Source organism: Ceratotherium simum, chromosome 1, assembly GCF_057802395.1.
Source record: "Ceratotherium simum simum isolate JZ-2026a chromosome 1, ASM5780239v1, whole genome shotgun sequence".
In the NCBI taxonomy this organism is placed as follows: Eukaryota; Metazoa; Chordata; class Mammalia; order Perissodactyla; family Rhinocerotidae; genus Ceratotherium; species Ceratotherium simum.
In genome coordinates, this window is record NC_141900.1 from 1,378,562 (window position 1) to 1,403,149 (window position 24,588).

The following is a 24,588-nucleotide window of genomic DNA, read 5'->3' on the forward strand; positions in this document are numbered from 1 at the left end:
ATCCTATCTCCACAAAATTTATTTTCCCCTACTCCGCATTTTATGTCACTCCAAGTTGTTCACTTTGCTTCAATAACTAGGAAGTACATTCAAAGACTCCCCAAAACAGGTCAGAAGGCAAGTACAAAGAGAGGGAGAACAGAAGGGGAGTGAAGACAGAGAATGGACGAGGCAGAGGCAACTCAGGAGAGGAAGGGCACAGATTTTCCTAAAAACAGAACAGGCCAGGAGCATCACACTGCCTTTCAGACTCCGCTGCAACTCATACACAAGACAGTGTCAGCCCTTCTCACCCAAACATGGGCAGGAAGGACTGTGTAGCCAGTTCACAGCACCAGGAGACACAACTCCTGAGAACTGAGTACAGCACCGCACAGCTTGGTTGAAGCCACTCACCAGCTGTGTGCCCTTGGGCTCATCCAATACAACAGATGAGGGAGGTGCTATCATCATCACCACCACTTTACAAAGGACACACAAAAAGGTGACACTGCTTGCCCAAGGCAATACACCTTTAAGGGGACCCTGGGTCCACAGTCCCCCATATCAGATGGCCTCTTCACGTGTACGTCAGAGCAAGGGGACCGTGGGCACACGTCCCAGCAGTGCTCCTGCAGGGAAAGAACACAGAGCCAAGATTCTGAGGCAAGGCCTCCACCGACAGGTTGGTCTCGGGGGAAAGCATAACTCGATGAGCCCAGGGCTCTAACTCTGGCTCTAGCTTTTAACCGGTTGTACGACTGTGGCCAGATTACCACCTTACGTTATAGGGAGAAAAAGAAAGAAGACTGAAGCCAATCAACCTCCCATCCTATGCAACCAAAGTATTATAATGCAGTTTGCAAACATGAAGAGCTAAATAAACACTGAGACAGAGTTGGTGTGTTACCAAGTGAGAACCACTTATGGACAAACCAGCTATCATCAGGTGAACATCACCAGATATCAAGTGAGAAAGAGCAAACTGCAAAGGAGAAATTCTTACTTGGTAAGAGCTGTTGGTTCCCTTGGGACTTGAGCAGCACCAGCATCTGCTCCTGGCGGCTCTGCCTCCCCCGAGCCCTGGGCCACCTCCTGCACAACGCTCCGCAGGCCTGGAGGTCCCTGAGGCCCGGCAGAGTCTACGGCGGAGTCGATCTCCACCTCCTGGGCTGGGGCTGGGGCTGGGGCTGGCTCCTGCTCAGCTGCCACAACTGCCGCAGCCACGGCCTCCTCTTCCTCCTTTCTCCCGACTTTCTCCTCCAGCTCCTTTCTCCGCTTTTCATCATCCTGACGGGCCATGTGGTCAAAAGTTTTGAATACCTAAAATCAAACAGCAATCCAGCAATGAGTTCATCTGCTCCATGCTATACTACATATTCTATAGGAATGTAGCAAAATCTCTTAAGTAGGGAAGGAAAAAGCAGTTGACTAAAGAAAGTTCCCAGTGGCAAAACGGAAATGCACTTCAACTTCATCAAAAGCTGCTATGACTCTTTAATGTGGGAGTTTCAAAATCAACAAAAGCAAAAACTTACCAGGAAGGCTCACGATATTTACATGCCTGTGAGCCCAACTTTCGAGTCTAAAGGAAGCATAACTAAATGGTCTCACCTGTCATTATTTTTACAGCCCCCAGACAGTCTTGTTTGCAAGGCAAAGAATACACTATCCTGGTTCTGAGAGCTGTAAAGTCACCAACAACTCAAGAAGGGAAGACGGGAATTTAGTTGAACTTTAATCTAGAAAATACAAGCAGGCTTACTGGACTGCTGCTGTCTTCCCACATTGCGCAGGCTGAGGAGAGGATCTTAGAAATGCTTGGGAATCCAGGTCAGCAAATATCCACATGGCGCCTACAACGTGCAAGGAACACAAAAAAGCCAAACGACAGCTCTCACCATCTAAGAACTCAAAATTCTGCTGTCTGGACCAACTCAATCTTTTCTGGCACACAGTCACACCCACAAAAGTGCGGGCACCCTCCACTCAAAAAGTGCACATGAAACACGGCATTTGGTATGCATCATTCAAGGGTTCACATAACCCTGAAGTGCAGCCAGGACAGACCCACATGTGACAACTGCGACAGGAGAGGTTGTGATGAACACCTGTCATGCCATGAGAATGAGGGTGCAAATGAGCATTTCTGGTGAAGGAAATGTAAGGAGGTGTCTTGGAAAGAAGGGGATCCGAAGCAAACCTTGAATAAAAGGCACATCTTCTGCAGGGACTACAGGAGGAAATGTCACAGCTCCAAGAGGTGAGGTCATCAAGAAACAGCTCCTGCAGTAGGTAGAGGCAGGAAGGCTGGGAAATCCACCTTGGTAAGCAGGTGGGAGCAGACTCTTGCCATTCAATCCAGCAATAGTGCTCCTTGGTATTTACACAAAGGAGGTAAAAATTATGTCCACACAAAAACCTGCATATGGTTGTCTATGGCAGCTTTACATAATTGCCAAAACTTGGAAGCAAGCAAGATGTCCTTCAGTAGGTGAGTGAATAAATAAACTGTGGTCCAACCAGACAATGGAATATTATTTAGTGCTAAAAAGAAATGAGCTATCAAGCCATGAAAAGACATGGAGGAACCTTAAATGCATATTACTAAGTGAAAGAAGCCAGTCTGAAAAGGCTACATACTACATGATTCCAACTGTTTGACATTCTGGAAAAGGAAAAACTTTAGAGACAGTAAAAAAAATCAGTGGTTGCTAGGCATTAGGGGAGAAAGAGAGATGAACAGGCAGAGCACAGAGGATTTTTAGGGCACTCAAAGTACTCTGTGACACCATAATGATGGATATATGTCATTATACATTTGTCCAGACCCCATAGAACGAACAACACCAAGAGTGACCCATAAAGTAAACGTCGAGTTTGGGTGACTATGATGTGTTGTGAAGGTTCATCAATTGTAACAAAAAGACCAGTCTGGTGGGGGACATTGATAATGGGGGAGGCTGGACATGTGTGGGGGTAGGGGTATATGGGAAATCTCTGTATCTTCCCCTGAATTTTGCTGTGAACCTAAAAATGCTCTAAAAATATAGTCTCAATAAAATAAAAAATAAAAATGTTTACAAAGTTGGTAGGACTCAGTTTCCAAAGGGCTAGAATGCAGACAGATATTAAATAATCAGTGCTGTGCACTGAACAGGAAGACAGAACAAAAGAAGGATACTAACATACTGAACTATGGCAAATGTTTTTACAAACATTCTCTCAAAACCCTCACAAAAGTGCTGTGAGGAAGACAGCACTGACGTTGCAAAGATGAGGAACAGTAACGCTCAGAGAGGGTAAGTAACCTGCCCAACGTCCTGCCAGCAAAAGAAGGAAGTAAAATATATATATAGGAAGCAGTGAACACTGAAAGGAGATGTAGGCAGAGGAAAATGAATAAAATCGTACGGCTAAAAACTAGAAACAATAAAAGACCCAATTCTACTTCTTCAGAGAACCTGAGCCCCTGACTCATTTCTCTCACATCCATGTTTATGACAGCAGACCCTTTGCCCTCAGAGCCACTCATCCTCCTTAAGCCCCAGATCTTCATCTTAACTCCACAAAAAAAGCAACAGCGAAGCTCTCGCCTAACCCCCGGGACTTCCCTGGAACCCCAGGCCTGATACTCCTCATCGCACCCAATGCCTCTGCTCACTCAGCACTCCTACCTCCTCTAACTGGCCACCTGTTTCACCTCTCTACTCGCTACTGACCTCGGCACTCATTCTAGAATCACAGAATTGTGGAGCTGCATGAGGCATCTGTGACCTCCAATCAACCTTCTCAACTGACAGATGAGAGTGACTCTCCCGAGATTTCCCAACAAATTCAGTGAGGAACAGACAGAGCCGGATTTCCTGATTCTCCTGGGGGAGCTTCTACTTAGCAGGCCTGTCAAACTGGACTCCAGGATAAACACAGAGTATCAACCGACATGAATGAAATGGCATTCTAAACTTTTTTTTTTTTTTTAAACATACTAATACATGATGGAGGGGAATGGGATTTTCACATGCATCTTTCCTGCTGAGCGTCCTTCAGGCTGTGCATCCAGGCTGTGCAAGCCCTTACAAGTAGGAGGAAAAGTCTGAGAAGCCTTACGCTAACCACACCAACAGTCCACACCCCAAAATATCAGGGGAGAGCTTTTGAGTTCCAGAACAAAGCACCCCAATACTCCCATCCAAACCCTCTTTGCCTGTGTTCTGAAGAGATCCCCAAGCGCCCCACCTCAGGTGGGGTGGATATATTCCTTCAAGTCAGCAGAGAAGAAACCCCCGGGGAAGCAGAGGAGTAGGAGTGGGGATCAGATCATCACCCAACACCACTGAGAGGTAACACTGTGCTGCACCACAGCGCAGTCACTCAATCTGACTCAGTATCCTAATGTCCCACCCCACAACAACTCTTGCCCAATCCTGAACTCGCTTTACAAGCCTCCTGCCAAATGCCTCTGTGCATACAAGAATAGCTCCCAGGATTCATCTTGATCTACCCAACCAAAACACCCAGAGAATGTCTGCTTTTTTAAAGTTCCTTGGGCAATGCTGACAGTTGGGAATCACTTTCAACAAACAATACACCCTTCTTAACCATCTGCTGGAAACTGTCCCCTTGTTTTCTGTGAAACTTACTGTCCTGCCCACTTCCCTCTGTCCCCCACCAATCACACCACCTCTTCTTCTCTCGTCCCTTCACTGGGATTGTTCCCCAAAGAACTGCCCTCCTCCTTCGGCTCTTCTCTCTCCCTCAAACTGCTCCCGTTCCTCCATCTCCAAGGTCAGTGCCACGATTCCAACAGCCTGTGGGCAGGAACTTCTGTCTGCCAGCTCAAATTCAAGTTGTCTGAAACTAAGCTTTTTCCCCTAAACTTAGGTGGCAGTTCAGTTAATGCACTATCATTATTCCAGTCCCCTAAGTTTGAAACCTTGGATCATCTTCCACTCATTCTTTCCTCCCTCTGCCCTGCTCCCCACCTCCACTTCATTACACTGGTCACCAAGTCCTAACCTGTAAGAGTGCCCGGAACATATACTCTTTTTATGTTTTATACACTGTTACCAGAAAAACAAATTACCTCCGCCAGATCATCTGTAAAACAACGGCAAAGACCAACTTTCAGGTTGTGTTAGGATTAAATAACATCCTAGCATGTACAATCACCTCACACAATAACTAGGACATGCCAGGTGCTCAACAAATATTCCTTTCTCCTCCACATCTTTTCTGTAAACTACAATCACCCTAGACAAAAGTGTTCCCATCCTCCTATGGCATGATTAAAAAACAAAAGACAAAGATCTAGAATCAGAAAAATGAAGTTTTGAGTTCCAGCTCTATGATAAATTTGGTCAAATAACCTAACCTTGCTGAATTAGCATCCTCATTTGCCACATAAAATTCAACCTTACCAATTTCACAGGGACTTCCATGAAAGCATCCAACTGCCATAGGGCCTGATAAAAACCATTACTCAGATGGCACTCAGCCACTGAAAGGATGAGGACTAGCCTGCAGTTCTAAAATTGAATACCAACCCAGCCCTCATTTGACCATATTATCTTTAGTAGTTACACTTTCTAAGCTTTTGTTTCTTCATGCAGGCACTGAGAAAAACAACACCTGATCAACCTGCAGCTTGTGGCAAGACTTCAGGAGGTAACATTTGAAAGTACTTTATAAACCGCAAAGTGCTAGAGAACTGTGGAATGTATCACCAGCATTTCTATCGTCTCAGGTTCCTACAAACAGACTCAATGCTTGGCTGAGTACCTGCTTTCAACTCCATCAAAGTCCCACCTCCCCTACAAAATCTTTCTTGATTTCCATAACCATCCCTGCTGTTCCTCTCCTCTGCTCACTTCCCTCTGGGCTCTGTCACATAACTGGCCTTGCATAGTTCTCTGTTACTGTGTTTTATCTTCCTAACGATAATGGAAGTGTCACAAGGAGAGAGACCATCACTTACACCATCCACATCACCAGTGTATCTCCAACGCCTGTGACAGTTGAGAGAATAAACACATTCAGAAAATACTTATTACATTCCAAGGTACCCAGTCAACGTCAGTGACTGAGTATTAACAGTATCTCAAACACACAGTAAACGTAACCTGGGATGTATAAACATGTGCTCAAATGTATAAATTCCCTAAGTACTATGACTGTCTTTGACCTGGAAAGTCACATTTCGAACAAGGGGACCACACCCACCGATCACCACAATCTCCTTTCCACCTCCAGTCTCTTGAAGTCCCGGGGCGTGCAGGAAATCCGTGCTGCCGCTGCCTCCCCGTCCCGCCTGCACGGTTTTCATTCCCTGACTGGCAGCCTCCGGCACCTCAGAAGGTTAAGCGCTGCGGGAGCTGAACCGGGCCCAAGTGCACCCTGCGTCAGACCGGGCTGCACAAGAGCCAGCCCAGCTCCCACAGAGGACTAACTTGATACCCCACCAGCATCTCGGCTTACCCTCAGCCGCGGCCCCAGGGGCGGGTCCGGGGAAGGGCCAGAGGGGGCCACTAAGGCTGGGAGCGGAGAGAGGCGCGGAGGGGCCCGGGGGTCCGGCGCTCCCGCGAGCAGACTCGCGGGGCTCGGGGTCTCCCGGGCGCCGGGGTCTCGAGGGTACAGGGGCTCCCGGGGCGGGCTCGCGCGAGTCCGGGCACTCGCTGCCCCCCATCCCGGGCCGCCCGGCCCTGCGAGTTACCTGCAGCACCAGCGCCTGCGCGGCCCCCGGCGGGAAGCCCATACGGTCTGACGGGTGGCGCAGCAGGCGGTAGAAGTCGGTCTTGCGGTAAAGAAAGCCGAAGAGGACGCGCAGGAAGTCCTGGACGTTGCCCACGTGCTGCAGGATGCCCAGCAGGGCCTGGTCGTACAGCTCCGCCGCCCCGGGCTCCATGGCGTCGCCGGCCGGAGGGAAGCTTGCTCACTGCGGGCGCCGCCCGGACACCGGCCCCCAGCCACTTCCGGTGCGCTGCGGTAACGGCTCCGCCGCCGGCGCGCCCGCGAGACTTCTGGTCCGCGCTGGTTCAGCACCCGCGGACGGGCTGGGCCGGGCTGCACTAGGGCGGCCTTGCCGCGGGCCCCGCCCTCGCCGCCCTGCTGGCTTCCCCCGGCGGCCTCACTAAGGAGCGACGTGGGCGCCGAAGTGCGCCTAGGCGCAAGAGGGCATGGGGCTGCGGGACTGACGGCGCCTAGCAGCCATGTTGGAAACGGGCGGAAGAGTATGGCGCGAGCAGAGTCATGTGAGTCCTCCAGCGTTGTCACGTGGTGTGTGGGTCGGGTTCTCGCTTGGGTGTCCCGACTCCCAGGGTACAGGCGGGACGGCGAGCGCCTTCTGCTGGTGGGTCAGGTGGGGAACATGCTTTCGTGCGAGTGGTGTGGGTCCTGTTGATAATGAAAGGAGAAATGCAAGGTGACGTGCATAAATAAAAGAAAAGAATATAAAGCGAGTGCATGCACGAATCTTAAGTGGGGAGAGCTAGGTGCAGAATAGAGAATCGGGTGTGCCATCATTGTGAAATATATATGTGTGTGTGTGTAGTATATACATGTGTGTGCATGGTATACATACACACACTGCATATATACGTGTCCTAAGTATCTGACCAAGTTTAATCTTCTTTCAAAAAGTTAAAAACATAGCACTCATACAAATATAAAATGATCACGTCAAAGATTGTATTCAACAATTTAATTAACAAAGTAACCAGTGATGTGATAAAGCTGGTTCAAAGAGCATTTGGAGGAACTGGATATTTATAGCATTTTGAGAAAACAGAGTACGATTGTTAGGTTGAACACAAAGCTAGCTGGTGTCCTACAAAATAATAAAACCATAGGTTATCTTTTCTGATGGATGGAAATGATTTGCATCTCTACTGGACTAAAATCTAGGAGTTAACATATGTCTTCATAGTATATGGGCTCTGATGAACTGTAAATAAACTCAAACTCAGCTAGATTGCCCTAGAGCATTGGTTCTGAAACTTTTTGGACTTAGGACCCATTTGCGCTCTTAAAATTTATTGAAGACTCCAAAGAACTTTTATTTATGTGGGTTATGGTTATCGATAGTTACCATATTAGAAATTAAAATTGAGAAAATTTTAAAATATTTATTTACTCACTTTTAAATAACCGTAAAAACCACATTACATGTTAACATTTTTATGAAGAAATAATGTTCTTTAAAGCAATAAAAGTTTAGTGAGAAGAGTAGCATAGTTTTACATTTTTGCAAATCTCTTCCTTGTCTGACAATCGAAGGCAGCAAGATTCTCCCATCTGCTGCATTCACTGCATCAAAATATGTTGTTTTGATTGACGTATGTGAAGAAACCCAGTCTCACACAGACAGCAGCTGGAAAAGAGAGGAGCGTTTTAGCTGTCTTTTCAAATAAACGCATTATTCTTTGAAAGTACACCAAAATTCACCACAGGTAGTAGTTTCTTAAAGGTTAGTTGCAATATGGAATCTGAAACTTTATCAATAAACATTTCCTACTTTGTCATGTTAATATTCATTGGTCTATCTCGCACTTTGAATGGATCCTGCACATGCATTATTTTTGTAACACTATGCATTCATCATTTGAAAACATTTGTCCACTGAGTATGCAGTTCTTCCAAATGTTCACTCATTTCATTATACAATACCAAAAAAAAAAAAAAAAAACAAACCCACATACAGTAATATCATTACTGGATTCCTCAGAGAAGTTTTTAATTATTGGGAATCTCATGGAGCCAGGATGCAGATTTTCAAAAACTCTAATTTTTACTTGAAAACTTGAACTTTATTATTGGCAATAAATACTATCAATTGTTTTTCTTGAAGTGACAGGCTCACTTCCTTCTGTTAGTCATTCTTTCATTAAAAATGGTGTTCTGTGGGTTCCCTGTGTCTCGCCCTTCGAACTACAACTAAAAGGACATTCATTGATCAGCGGAGGATACCCACACAGCACACCAGGATGCCTGAGAGACATGAGCAGCTGCATATCTGAGGGTGGGTGGACTACCTCTCCCCCTGAGGAAGTGGTGGAGATAGACCAGAAGGAAAAAGACAAACACCTAGAAACTAATCCTGAGGGCATGGAAATCTATGATATAAATGACAAAGAATTCAAGACGGCCGTCATAAGAAAACTCAATGAGCTACAAGAGAATTCTGAAAGACAGTTCAATGAAATCAGGAACCAAATTACTGAATAGAGGGAATTCTTCACAAAAGAGATCGAAAATATAAAACAAAATCAAACAGAATTGTTAGAGATGAAAAACACAATAGATGAGATAAAGAAAAATCTGGAGTCCTTAAACAACAGGGCTGATAATATGGAGGATAGAATTAGCAATCTGGGGGCTGGCCCAGTGGCGCAAGAGGTTGGGTGCACGCACTCTGCTGCGGCGGCCCAGGGTTTGCTGGTTCAGATCCTGGGCGCACACCGATGCACCACTTGTTAAGCCATACTGTAGCAGCATCCCATATAAAGGAGAGGAAGATGGGCATGGATGTTAGCCCAGCACCAGTCTTCCTCAGTAAAAAAAGAGGAAGATTGGCATTGGATGTTAGCTCAGGGCTGGTCCTCCTCACAAAAAAAAAAAAAAAAAATTAGCAATCTGGAGGATAGGAACACAGAAATGCTTCAGAGGGAGAGAGAACTTAGACTGCAAAGAAATGAAGAAATTCTCCAAGAAATATCTGACTCAGTTAGGAAATGCAATGTCAGGATTATAGGTATTCCAGAGGGAGAAGAGAGGGAAAGAGGAGCAGAGAGCTTGTTCAAAGAAATAATAACTGAGAACTTCCCAAACCTGAAGACAGAACTGGAATTACATATAAAAGAAGCCTACAGGACTTCTAATTACATCAATGTAAAAAGACCTTCTCCGAGGCATATATTAGTAAAGCTGGCAAAAGTCAATGATAAAGAAAAAATATTAAGGGCAGCAAGGCAGAAGAGAATAACCTATAAAGGAAGCCCTATCAGGCTTTCAGCAGATTTTTCAGCAGAAACCTTACAGGCTAGGAGAGAGTGGAATGATATATTCAAAATTTTGAAAGACAAAAACTTTCAGCCAAGAATACTATATCCAGTGAAAATATCCTTCAGATATGATGGAGAAATAAAAACTTTCCCAGATAGACAAAAGTTGAGGGAGTTCATTGCCACAAGACACCCCCTACAAGATTTGATCAGGAAAGACTTCATACCTGAAAAAAAGAGAAAGAAAGGGTTTACAAAGCCTTGAGGAAGCAGATAAATAGGCAGATAAAATCAGAAATTGCAACTCTCCATCAGAACATATTAGCAAATACTTAATTATAACTCTAAAGATAAAGGAAAATAAAACATCAAAAATAAATATTATCACTTCATTTTAACCACAAATTCACAATGCATAGTGGAATAAGTTGTGACAACAACAACTTAGAAGGGGAAGAGGAAAGGGATGAAACCTGCTTAGACTAAGGGAATAAGAGGCTATCAGGGAATGGACTATCTCATCTATGAGATCTTTTGTACAAACGGCACAGTAACCACTAAACAAAAAACCAGAACAAAGACACAAGTGATAAATAAAGAGAGAACTGAGAAAACCATCATAGAGAGCCACCAAACTGAATTAACAATCCAAAATACGTGGGACGAGAAACAAGGGAAATACGTAATAACTGAAAAACAAGAGACAAAATGGCAGCATTAAGCCCTCATGTATAAATAATCACTCTAAATGTAAACGGATTGAATCGCCCAATCAAAAGGCACACAGTGGCTGGATGGATTAAAAAACAAGACCCAACAATTTGCTGCCTCCAGGAAACACATCTCAGCTCTAAAGACAAACACAGGCTCGGGGTGAAGGGGTAGAAGACAATACTCCAAGCTAATGGCAAACAAAAGAAAGCAGATGTTGCCATACTTATATCAGACAAAGTAGACTTCAAGATTTAAAAAGGTAATGAGAGACAAAGAGGGGCAATATGTAATGATAAAAGGGACACTCCACAAAGAAGACATAAGACTTATATGCACCCAACACAGGAGCACCAAAGTACATAAAGCAACTATTATAACAAACCTAAAAGGAGATATCAACAACAAAACAATAATAGTTGGGGACCTTAACACTCCACTTACATCAATGGATAGATCATCCAGACAGAAAGTCAATAAGGAAATAGTGGACTTAAATGAAAAACTAGACCAGATGGACTTAATAGATATATATAGAGCACTCCATCCAAAAAAACAGATTACACATTCTTGTCAAGCGTGCATGGAACATTCTCAAGGATAGACCATATGTTGGGAAACAAGGCAAACCTCTATAAATTTAAGAAGACTGAAATCAATAACAAGCATCTTTTCTGACCATAATGCTATGAAACTAGAAATCAACTTCAAGAAGAAAGCTGGGAAAGTGACAAAGATGTGGAGACTAAACAACATGCTACTGAACAACCAATGGATCATTGAAGAAATTAAAGGAGAAATCAAAGAATACCTGGCGACAAATGAAAATGAAAATACACCATACCAACTCATATGGGATGCAGCAAAAGCAGTCCTGAGAGGGAAATTCATAGCAATACAGGCCCACCTTAACAAACAAGAAAAAGCCCAAATAAGCAATCTTAAATTACACCTAACAGAATTAGAAAAAGAAGAACAAACAAATCCCAAAGTCAGCAGAAGGAGGAAAATAATAAAAATTAGAACAGAAATAAACAAAATCAAAACCAAAAAAACAGTAGAAAGGATCGATAAAACAAAAAGCTGGTTCTTTGAGAAGATAAACAAAATTGACAAACCCTTAGCCAGACTCACCAAAGAAAAAACAGAGAAGGCTCAAATAAATGAAATTAGAAATGAAAGAGGAGAAATCACAATGGATATCACAGAAATACAAAGGATTATAAGAGAATACTTTGAAAAACTATATTCCAACAAACTGGACAATCTAGAAGAAATGGATAAATTCTTAGACTCATACAACCTCTCAAACTGAATCAAGAAGAAATAGAGAACATGAATAGACCAATCACAAGTAAAGAGATTGAAACAATAATCAAAAACCTCCCAAAAAATAAAAGTCCAGGACCAGATGGCTTCTCTGGAGAATTTTACCAAACATTCGAAGAAAGTTTAATACCTATCCTTCACAAACTATTCCAAAAAACAGAGGAAGATGGAACACTTCTTACCACATTCTCTGAGACCAACATCACCCTGATACCAAAGCCAGACAAGGAAAATACAAAGAAGGAAAATTACAGGCCCATATCACTGATGAACATAGATGCAAAAATCCTCAACAAAATATTGGCAAACCGAATGCAGCAATACATTAGAAAGATCATACACCACGATCAAGTAGGATTTATACCAGAGACACAAGGATGGCTCAACATCCGCAAATCATTCAACGTGATACATCACGTTAACAAAACGAGGAATAAAAACCACATGATCATCTCAATAGATGCAGAGAAAGCTCTTGACAAGATCCAACATCCATTTATGATAAAAACTCTCAACAAAATGGGTATAGAATGAAAGTACCTCAACATGATAAAGGCCATATATGACAAACCCACAGCCAACATCATACTCAATGGGGAAAAGCTGAAAGCCATCCCTCTGAGAACAGGAACAAGACAAGGGTGCCCACTCTCACCACTCATATTCAACATAGTGTTGGAAGTTCTGGCCAGAGCAATTAGTCAAGAAAAAGGAATAAACGGAATCCAAATAGGCAATGAAGAAACGAAACTCTCACTATTTGCAGACGACATGATTTTATATATAGAAAACCCTAAAGAATCCATCAGAAAACTATTAGAAATAATCAACAACTACAGCAAAGTTGCAAGGTACAAAATAAACTTAGAAAAATCAGTTGCATCTCTATACTCTAATGACAACTAACAGAAAGAGAACTCAAGAATACAATCCCATTTACAATCACAACAAAAAGAATAAAATATCTAGGAATAAATTTAACCAAGGAGGTGAAAGACCTATACAGTGAAAAGTATAAGAAAGAAATCGATGATGACATAAAGAAATGGAAAGATATCCCATGTACATGGATTGGAAGAATAAACATAGTTAAAATGTCTATACTACCTAAAGCAATCTACAGGTTCAATGCAATCCCAATCAGAAGCCCAATGACATTCTTCATGGAAATAGAACAAAGAATCCTAAAATTCATATGGGGCAACAAAAGACCCCGAATAGCTAAAGCAATCCTGAGAAAAAAGAACGAAGCTGGAGTCATCACAATCCCTGACTTCAAATCGTACTACAAAGTGATAATCAAAACAGCATGGTACTGGTACAAAAACAAACACACAGATCAATGGAACAGAATTGAAAGCCCATAAATAAAACCTCACATCTACGGGCAGCTAATCTTCGACAAAAGAGTAAAGAACATACAATGGAGAAAGGAAAGTCTCTTCAATAAATAGTGCTGGGAAAACGGGACAGCCACTTGCAAAAGAATGAAAGTAGACCATCTTCTTTCACCATACACAAAAATTAACTCAAAATGGATCAAAGACCTGAAAATGAGACCTGAAACTATAAAACTCCTGGAAGAAAATGTAGGTAGTACACTACTCGTCATTGGTCATAAAGGGATCTTCTCGAATTCCATGTCTACTAAGACAAGGGAAACAAAAGAAAAAATAAACAAGTGGGACTTCATCAGACTAAAGAGCTTCTGCAAGGCAAATGAAACCAGGATCAAAATGAAAGGACAACCCACCAGCTGGGAGAAAATATTTGCAAACCATATATCCGACAAGGGGTTAATCTCCATAATATATAAAGAACTCACACATCTGAACAACAGAAAAACAAATAACCTGATCAAAAAATGGGCAGAGGATATGAACATTTTTCCAAGGAAGATATACAGATGGCCAATAGGCATATGAAAAGATGTTCAACATCACTAATCATCAGGGAAATGCAAATCAAAACTACACTAAGATATCACCTTACACCCATGAGAATGGCTATAATCACCAAGACAAAAAGTAACAACTGTTGGAGAGGATGTGGAGAAAAGGGAACCCCCATTCACTGCTGGTGGGAATGCAAACTGGTGCAGCCTCTATGGAAAACAGTAGGAGATACTTCCAAAAATTAAAAATAGAAATACCTTATGATCCAGCTATCCCACTACTGGGTATCTACCCAACGAACCTGAAATCAACAATCCAAAGAGGCTTACGCACCCGTATGTTCATTGCAGCATTATTCACTATAGCCAAGACGTGGAAGCAACCCAAATGTCCCTCGACTGATGACTGGATAAAGAAGATGTGGTATATATATACAATGGCATACTACTCAGCCATAAAAAAAGACAAAATCGTCCCATTTGCAACAACTTGGATTGACCTGGAGGGTATTATGTTAAGTAAAATAAGCCAGACAGAGAAAGACAAACACTGTATGACCTCTCTCATATGTGGAATATAGACCAACACAAGGACAGAGAGAACAGTTTGGTGGGTACTGGGGGGAAGGGAGTTGGGGCGTGGGCACAAGGGGTGAAGGGGCATATTTATATAGTGACTGACAAATAATAATGTACAACTGGAATCTCACAATGTTATAAACTATTATGACATCAATAAAAAAATTGTTATTAAAAAAAAAATCGTGTTCCATGAAAAGAGGTTCAGCTATTTCAGCTGGCAACCACAAGTGCTGTGCCTCAGGCAGCCGTCATGCTGTAAAATGAAGCAGAATTATTTTATGTGTACTTCTCTTTTCATCACACAGAATATTTAAAAGACTTGCTCTCAAGTGTCAAGATACAATAAAATTAATAATTTTAACATTTCATCAGGAACATTATTAAGTGAAATTGGCATTTTTTTTTATTACGAGTGTAAAGCAGTGAAGAATACAATGCGTACTAGTAAAGATTGATGCCTGTTATGGACTTAATTACGTCCCCCCGAAATTCATATGTAGAAGCCCTAGCCCCAGTGTGATTATATTTGGATATGGGGTCTTTCAGGAGGTAGTTAAAGTTAAATGAGGTCATAAGGGTGAAGCCCTGAGCTGATAGAACTCTGCGTATGCCTGTTTTTAAAGAGTATAAATATACCCTGATACCAAAACCAGACAAGGACAACACAAAAAAAGAAAATTACAGGCCAATATCACTGATGAACATCGATGCGAAAATCCTCAACAAAATACTAGCAAATCGCATACAACAATACGTTAAAAAGATTATACACCATGATCAAGTGGGATTTATTCCAGGGATGCAGGGATGGTTTAACATTCGCAAATCAATCAACGTAATACACCACATTAATAAAATGAAGAATAAAAATCACATGATTATCTCAATAGATGCAGAGAAAGCATTTGACAAGATACAGCATCCATTTATGATAAAAACTCTGAATAAAATGGGTATAGAAGGAAAGTACCTCAACATAATAAAGACCATATATGAGAAACCCACAGCTAATATCATCCTCAATGGTGAAAAACTGAAAGCCATCCCTCTAAGAACAGGAACCAGACAAGGATGCCCACTGTCATCACTCCTATTTAACATAGTACTGGAAGTCCTAGCCAGAGCAATCAGGCAAGAGAAAGAAATAAAAGGGATCCAAATTGGAAAGGAAGAAGTGAAACTGTCACTATTTGCAGATGACATGATTTTATATATAGAAAACCCTAAAGAATCCACCAGAAAACTTTTAGAAGTAATAAACGAATATGGTAAAGTTGCAGGATACAAAATCAACATACAAAAATCAGTTGCATTTCTGTACACTAACAACGAAGTAGCAGAAAGAGAAATTAAGAATACCATCCCATTTACAATTGCAACAAAAAGAATAAAATACCTAGGAATAAACTTAACCAAAGAGGTGAAAGATCTGTACACGAAAACTATAAAACATTTCTGAAAGAAATTGAAGAAGACACAAAGAAATGGAAAGATATTCCGTGCTCTTGGATTGGAAGAATTAACATAGTTAAGATGTCCATACTTCCTAAAGCCATCTATAGATTCAATGCAATCCCTATCAAAGTTCCAACAACATTTTTCACAGAAATAGAACAAAGAATCCTAAAATTTATATGGAACAACAAAAGACCCCGAATAGCTAAAGGAATCCTGAGAAAAAAGAACAAAGCTGGAGGTATCACACTCCCTGATTACAAAATATACTACAAAGCTATAGTAACCAAAACAGCATGGTACTGGCACAAAAACAGACACACAGATCAATGGAATAGAATCGAAAGCCCAGAAATAAACCCACACATCTATGGACAGCTAATCTTTGACAAAGGAGCCAAGAACATACAATGGGGAAAAGAAAGTCTCTTCAACAAATCGTGTTGGGAAAACTGGATAGCCATATGCAAAAAAATGAAAGTAGACCCTTACCTTACACCATACACAAAAATTAACTCCAAATGGATTAAAGACTTGAATGTAAGACCTGAAACTGTGAAAGTTCTAGAAGAAAACATAGGCAGTACGCTCTTCGACATCAGTCTTAGCAACATCTTTTCAAACACCACATCTGACCGGGCAAGAGAAACAATAGAAAAAATAAACAAATGGGACTACATCAAACTAAAAAGCTTCTGCACAGCAAAGGAAACCATCAACAAAACGAAAAGACAACCTAACAATTGGGAGAAGATATTTGCAAACCATACATCTGATAAGGGCTTAATCTCCAAAATATATAAAGAACTCATGCATCTCAACAACAAAAAACTACCAACCCAATTAAAAAATGGGCAAAAGACCTGAACAGACATTTCTCCAAAGAAGATATACAGATGGCCAACAGACACATGAAAAGATGTTCAAAATCACTAACTATCAGGGAAATGCAAATCAAAACTACAATGAGATATCACCTCACGCCCGTCAGAATGGCTATAATTAACAAGACAGGAAACAACATGTGTTGGAGAGGTTGTGGAGAGAAGGGAACTCTCATACACTGCTGGTGGGAGTGCAAACTGGTGCAGCCACTATGGAACACAGTATGGAGATTCCTCAAAAAATCAAGGATAGAACTACCATATGATCCAGCTATTCCACTGTTGGGTATTTATCCAAAGAACTTGAAAACACCAATTTGCAAAGGTACATGCACCCCTGTGTTCATTGCAGCCTTATTCACAATAGCCAAGACTTGGAAGCAACCTAAGTGCCCATCAAGGGACGAATGGATAAAGAAGCTGTGGTATATATACACAATGGAATACTACTCAGCCATAAGAAACGACGAAATCCAGCCATTTGTGACAACATGGATGGACATTGAGGGCATGATGCAAAGTGAAATCAGTCAGAGGGAGAAGGTCAAATACCGTATGATTTCCTTCATTAAGTAGTAGATAATAACAACAATAAACAAACACATAGGGACAGAGATTGGACTGGTGGTTACCAGAGGGGAAGGGGGGAGGGAGGAGGGTGAAAGGGATAATTGGGTACATGTGTGTGGTGATGGGTTGTAATTAGTATTTTGGTGGTGAACATGATGTAATCTATGCAGAAATAGAAGTACAATGATGTACACCTGAAATTTTTACAATGTTATAAACCAATGTTACTGCAATAAACAAAAAATTTAAAAAAAATAAATAAATAAAGTAGCTATTGATAAAAAAAAAAAAAGAGTATAAATAGACACATCTTGTCTGGTCAGTTTTCGCCACTAAATGAGTATGTCCCAAACTTACAAAGGAAAAAAAGACAAACTACATTTTGAGTGATTTCAGGATTTGGGAATTCCAAATAATGATTGTGGACCTAGAGTAGAAAAAAAATGGGAACAATCTGATTGCCAGAGAATGGATAAAAACACTGTGTTCACTCACACGATGGAATACCATGAGGCAGTTCAAATGATGAGCTAGATCTACATGTACCAACATGAATAAATCTAAAAAATTTATGTTGCATGAAAAAAAAAAACCTCATTGCCAAAGGATAGGTCAAGTATGATATCATTTATAAAAAATTTCAAAACGTGAAATGGTGCTATATTTGTTTACATATAAATATGTGGAATTAAAGTTTAAAAACTTGCATGAGGAGGACACAGGTCAAATTCAAGAGACAGATCAGGAACAGATCATACCCACACCATCGTATGCCACCTCCATCAGAATCATGTGTCCTTATGGTACGATCTGCCCCTGGACTTTCTCTTCTTTGTGTTTTCCTATTTGTTCTTCCTTATGCCAAAATCATACTGTCTTTATTCCTGTAGCTTTAGAATATTTTGACTTCCAGTAGTCTGTCCTCCAGTTTTGTTCTTCAAGATTATCTTAGTTAATTTTGGTCTTTTGTGGTTCCGTATCAATTTTTGAATCAGCTTGTCAGTTTCAACAAAAAAAATCTGCTGGGAGTATGACTGAAATTACATTGAATCCAGAAATCAATTTGGAGAGAGCTGACATCTTTGTAATATAGAGCCTTCAATTCATGAACATGGTATATCCTCCATTTATTTAGATCGTTAATCTCTCTCAATTTTATTTTGTAGCTTTTTCTGTAGTTTTGTTGCCTGTCTTTTGTTAGATTAATTCTAATCATTTATATGTAGATTCTTTTGGATCTTCTTTTTTGGATCTTCTTTATACACAATCATATCATCTGTGAATAATTACAATTTTATTTATTTATTTCCAACTCTTATAACCTTAATATCTTTGTCTTGTCTAATTGCAATAGCTGAGACCTCCAGTACAACATTGAGTAGAAGTGGGCATCCTTGTCTTGTTCCCAATCTCAGCAGAAAAGGTTTCACTATTTCACCTTTAAGTATGAGGTTTGTTCAGCTCTATAAGGTTGTTAAGGCTCTGCCTAAGATTTATTTTAGCCTTAGTTTTTATTGTTTTCAGTGGGAGAGTTAGGCTAAATAGTTCAGCCCACTGTTTCCTCTCTTTGTATATTCTTGATTTTAATCTTTTGCTATTACACATTTTGCAAATATTTTTCCCAGCCCATCATGTGTTTTTCAACTGTCTTTACTAATTTTTTTGTTTGTGCTTATGTGTTTGCAGAATTTTGAAATTTTTATGTAGTCAAATCTTTAGTCTTTCTCTTTATGGGTTCTAGACTTTGTGCTTCAGCAATTTTTCCCACCCCAAGATTATAACATATTCTTCTAGGTTCTCTTCTTACAGCTGTATCATTTCATTTTTATGTTTATTTCTTTAATCTATCTGTACCTTTACTTTTGCGTATGGTGTGAGGTATAGATATAACTTTACTTTGATCCAAATGATTCACCAACTGCCCTACACCATTTATTGAGTGGTCTAGCCTTTCTTCTGATTTGAAATGTCACTGTTATCAAAAGCTATTTTGTTCTTCAGATTGATTTGTCTATCCCTGAACCTGTGGAGTTTTTAACAGGGTGACTTATGTAATTTCTCCTCAGCCTCTATTCCCTGGTAATGCTCCCATTTGCCAGACCTCCTGTCCATCCTAGCCAGCCAGTGACCCTCCCAAAAGTGGGCTAATGATGTCTGGTGCATGGGACTCTTGTGAGGACTGGAGAGGAGATAGTAGGTTCCAGAAATGCCAGCTCCTTTCCACTCCTTTTTTGTGTCCTCTGAGCACACGAGGCCACAGCAACTCCTCAGCCAAACTCTTCTCAGTGAAAGAATGTACAGAGCCCAGAGGGGTGCTGGAACCCAGAGGGGAGCAAGAAGTTCTCAGGAGGGGTCTGGAATGTCACATTCCTTGATACTTGCATCCACTGTCCCTGCACAGGGCCTTCCTCGGAGCTGGCGGTGTGCACAGTGGATCCCTCCCTCCCCAAATGCACCCCTGGCGTCTCCAGCAGGTTCTCCAGGTGTTGCCTACTTCACAGGCTGTTCCAAGAAAGGGAGCATCTGTAGGTCCTATCACTGGCCAGACCCACCAGGCTCTGTGCCTTGTGGTTTGGAGGAAATGGCTCCCCACTCCTCAAAGGCAAGGACTCACAATGGCCTGTCTACTTTCTCAAAAAGGAGGAGGAGAAAACGCAAACTAATATCTCCATAAATCACCCTCCCACACAGGTCTTATTTGTGTAATTTACAAAAATGATTTTAAACCTAGAGGCAATCGGAATAGGACATGTGACATAAAACACCATTTCTGCTCAACAGACATTTACTAAGCACCAGTGTGCACAGCACTGAGCAAGGCACATTCCTCTGCTTCTCCATGGGGGCTCAGGTTGGGCTGGTTTGAGACCCTGGCAGGGTGCTCCAGGTGTGGGACAGAGGTGGGAGGACCAGCCCAATCCCGGGAGCTCACAGCCTTGCAGACACAGGGGCAGCCTCAATTGGTGGCGATAGCCTTAATAATCATTGGACATGGAAGCCAAATCCAATGCCATTTTCCAGGTGGGGTCAATCCATGACCAGAGTGTTTTCAAGAACATTCTCCCTGGCTCTCCCCCACCAGCAGGAACCATGGCTGGTGGCGCTTCATGGGCAGCTGCCATGCCTCTCCCTGGCCTCCTGTGGTGTCTGCAGCCCAGGACGGGGGTCATGCTCTCTGTTCTCAGGGATACTGAAGAGTGTTAAAGACTTACTGACACCAAATTGGGACTGTTTTGCCAGAATAATTGAAAGAGGGAAAAGTTGGATAAGAAGTCAGCAGCTATAGAAGAGTTCAGAGTCTGGAACAAATGTGGAGGAGTGTGTCTAATTTTGGAAGCTCCAAGACCCAGGTCCCCCGAAGGAGGAGGCAATTGTGTGCTGACTGAGGCTTGAATGACTTGGAAATCAAGGACCTGCTATCGAAGCAGAGGGTGCATGGCGCACCTGGTGGCCAGAGGGTGTCTTGTCGTGGGCATTCCCACGGGGACAGCCTTTCCCAGCCCTGAGGGGAAAGATGGGTCAAGGAACCCCACTGGGGAACCCCCATGGCCCTCGGGTCAGGGACAGTGAGCTCAGATGGGGCTCTGGCTCCGTCAGAACTCCTGCCCACTGCGAGGCAGAGAGCTGCTGCCACTGCCTGCGCGTTCAGTGGGATGTTCAAAGCCACAGCTGACATAGATGCTGCTGACCATGTCCGTCAGGGTGGGCTGCTTGGGGCAGGAAGCCTTCCTGGCTGCAGCTGCCTCCTCCGCCCGCTTCTGCTCCAGCACCAGAGCTGGGTTGACATCAGGCCCTGCAGAGGAACAGACACAGAACAGAGGACCACCGTCAGGGAGGTGGCATGCTGAGAAGGAGGTGCAGGCAGGCAGTGCGGCCAAGAAAGGAAGGTCTGGAAAGTGAGAGCTGAGCCCTGAGCCCCCCACGTTTGTCCCCACACCTCACCCCAGCCCTCGCTCCACCCTACCCTGAAAAGCCAGTAGCCATTTTAGCTGTCATCCACACTCTCCCCACCCCGCCCCTGGCCTGTCTGCCTTCCAGAGCAGATCTTGAAGGGGAAGCACCGAGACCACCACCCCCCACAAAGCCTGTGAATTTCTCTCTTTCCTTTCTTCCTAGAACATTCTGTGCTAACACCCACAGCAAGCACTCCTTGCTAAGAGAAGCTGTTCCTCACTCTGTTGACAATCTCAGCACAGGGACGTACCCTGGGGGCCTGTGTACACACCACCAGCCTTCCTGGGACACTGCCTATGGGGTCCACGCTTCAGGGAGGTTCTGGGCCACTCTGCAGATGGCAGGGCCTGCAAACTCTTTCCTCCCTCCCTGACACTCTGGGAACCCCCACGAGGCGACCTGTAGCTCCCCATCCAGCAAACCTCAACCCCAACACACACGCGCTCCTTTTCCAAAGAGGGTCAGGAAATTCCTACGAGACTGAGGTGGCCCGGGCAGGGGTGCTGGAGCTGTGAGCCTCCAACTCCACTGCATTTGACCAATCTGAGTGGGGCAGGAGACTCAGTTTCCTCATCTGTGAAGTGGGATGAAAATGTCACCTACCTCCAGGGGTGTAAGAGGACTAGGTGCACGCACGCTGGAGCACAAACACACCCTGGCTGTAAATGTCTCTGAGATTACCATAACTATCATCATGGTCAGGGGGCAAAATTGAACTGCTCTCCCCTTGCCCACCCTGAGAGGGGGCAACAGTGCCATCCTGGGGACTTGGTTTAAATCTGTGGGGGCTAGTTAAACTATCACGCTCAACCATGAGGAAACAGAAATGGGCACTTGACATGTTGCTGGTAGAAGTTTAAATGGTAAGCTTTGTGGAGGGCGTTAACAACTGGCATGAACACTGGACATTACAGATTGGACTTTCTCTAAACACTGGAGGGTGAGGGCAGAGACTCAGCCACAAGAGCGGTCATCACACCACTGACAGTAAGAGTGGGGAGTGAGAAAAACTCGAACGTCTAGCAGCTGTTTGCTGGTTAAATGGATCCTGGTTGGGCCGTCCCCGTGGCTTAGCGGTTAAGTGCCCAAGCTCCGCTGCTGGCGGCCCGGGTTCGGATCCCGGGCGCGCACTGACGCACTGCTTCTCGGGCCGTGCTGAGGCCGCGTCCCACATACAGCAACTAGAAAGATGTGCAACTATGACATACAACTATCTGCTGGGGCTTTGGGGAAAAAAAAGGAGGAGGATTGGCGATGGATGTTAGCTCAGGGCCAGTCTTCCTCAGCAATAAGAGGAGGATTAGCATGGATGTTAGCTCAGGGCTGATCTTCCTCACCAAAAAAAAAAAAAAAAAATGGATACTTGCTGATCCACACAATAATACGGATTTTCCAGCTGCAAGCTGTCACCCATTAATGAGTCATGAAATTGATTTCGTAGTAACAGCATTATTTTAAAAGTTACTGATAGAATAGAACAGAAAATATCAGAGTGCTTCACGGGCAGAGCTATTTTGAGAAACGTTTGTTCTACCCTGCATGTCTGTGTCTGTGCCCTTGTGCATCCCCTCTCAGTGCAAAATATATTTCTTGCTAAAGGTCACGGTTAAAATTTCAATAGCATGCAGTGGAGAACCAAAACAGTGTGTGAGACACCCTCTGCTGACGAAGAAAGATGTTTTCACACGTTAAGTGAAAAGCAGTAGCTTCCAAACCAGGAAGAACTGTGTGCTCATGATTTGGGCGATGGCTGTCCGAGGTGAGTGGGCCCCACTACTCCTTGCACTTTGCCTGTGGCTTGGAGTCCCTGAGTTGCCAGAGGTGCCTGGGGAAGGATCCTGGCTGTGTGGGCAGGGAGCCTGGGCACTCACCCAGGTAGCTGAGGATGACCGGCAGGAAGACGAGGCCATGTAGCAGGCCCAGCAGAGTGAGAAGGAGGTTGAGGTGGAAGAAGAAGATCTGGATAAGCTGCCCACTGGCCGGGCCCAGGACGAGGATGCCAGGTAGGTTGGTCATGGCCACTCTGGCAAACACCTGGGGGTCACAGGTAGGCGTCAGGCTGAGCACAGAGTGCCCAGTGGAGGGCTATGTGTGGCGGCCCACCCACTCACCACACTGCCCATGGAGATGGTGGCCTCCTTGGCCTTCTCCAGCCGGATGGGCTTGGTGCTGATGGCAAAGGAGTGGGTGATGTGGGACACGAACTCCACAGAGATGCCCACCGCCTGTGGGCAGAGAGTGATCTTCAGCTGAGAAAGGGCCAGGGCAGGGGTCTCCACCCAGGCCGGTGGATGGCACCTAGACTCTAGAGAGGACTAGGAGTGTCCTATGAGGCTGGCGCCCTCGCCCGCCACAGAGCCCTGACCCTGCATCCAGCGGGTTACTGTGACCAAGTTGATGAGGGACACAGCGTTGTAGCTGATGCCTCACAAGGCCATGAAGCCCACGGTGTCCACGAGGATCATGACAATGCAGAACAGGCTGAGGAGGCCAGAGTGGAGGTCCATGCCCAGCAGGAGGTAGCAGACAGCAAAGGTGGGTACCAGGCAGAGGCTGAACATGAAGAGGCCCTCGGGAATCACAGTCAGGTACTGCTCGTAGAACACGTTGGTGACCCTGCCGATGCAGAGCGCTGTCACTTCTTGGGGTGCATGGCCTCCCTCACCCAGTTCAGGGAAGAACTCAGCTCAGAGAGGGCGTGGGGAAGCGCCAGCCAGCAGAAGCCTATCTGCCCCCCACAGCCGCCCTCACCAGCCCAGCACCCTCCCCACAGCCCACCTCTGTGTGCCCAGAGCCCAGGGCCTCACGTGTAGGGGAAGACCTCAAAGGCCGGGTCCGTGCCCGGCACCTTCCGCAGGTCAGCAGTGATGTTGGCTGCCAGCACCCGAGATGCCTGCAGAGTCTCTGTGTAGTCTTGCGAGTTCTTCAGGGGCTTGTGGTAGGCCATGAACCATGAGGCTGGGCTGCGGCCGAGACAAAGGGCAAAGGTCAGAGCCGATCCAGGTGCCTCGGGACCTCCAAGGGATGGCACCTGGCTGGGTTCCAGGCTCTGCTGCCACCATTTTGGAATTGTTAACAGATTTTAAGTAGGGGTCCCTGTATTTTGGCTTTGCAGCAGCCCGGCAGACTCTGCAGCTGGTCCTACCACTGTGTGAGCCCCGAGGCCCTGCCCAGCCTCTGGTGAGTAGAGCCTAGAGAGATCTCCCGGAGAAACCCAAATGCGCTCTGTATG

At 44.1% G+C, this 24,588-nt stretch overlaps 3 protein-coding genes across 5 annotated transcripts in view; 1 reads left to right on the plus strand and 2 right to left on the minus strand.

Annotated features, from left to right (window-relative positions):
* NUDCD3 (NudC domain containing 3) overlaps positions 1-7,056 on the minus strand; it is a 93,048-nt gene extending 85,992 nt beyond the window's left edge. The window contains exons 1-3 of one of the 3 annotated variants that reach the window (XM_087426240.1): positions 6,692-6,806; positions 1,745-1,835; positions 986-1,302 (exon numbers count right to left, since the gene is read on the minus strand). In XM_087426240.1, the coding sequence (XP_087282366.1) occupies positions 986-1,302; positions 1,745-1,768 (341 nt within the window). In that variant the 5' untranslated portion in view covers positions 1,769-1,835; positions 6,692-6,806. Of the gene's footprint in view, positions 1-985; positions 1,303-1,744; positions 1,836-6,691 lie in introns of all 3 variants that reach the window. The other 2 variants (XM_004438326.3, XM_087425614.1) reach the window with 2 other exon arrangements.
* Positions 1-24,588, plus strand: part of OGDH (oxoglutarate dehydrogenase) — a 394,430-nt gene that overhangs the window by 207,552 nt on the left and 162,290 nt on the right. The window lies entirely within an intron of this gene.
* The window catches only part of NPC1L1 (NPC1 like intracellular cholesterol transporter 1), a 32,293-nt gene continuing 28,664 nt past the window's right edge, over positions 20,960-24,588 (minus strand). The window contains 5 exon segments of the mRNA XM_087434688.1: positions 20,960-21,195; positions 23,228-23,390; positions 23,468-23,581; positions 23,741-23,972; positions 24,164-24,314. Of these exon segments, the coding sequence (XP_087290814.1) occupies positions 20,996-21,195; positions 23,228-23,390; positions 23,468-23,581; positions 23,741-23,972; positions 24,164-24,314 (860 nt within the window). The 3' untranslated portion in view covers positions 20,960-20,995.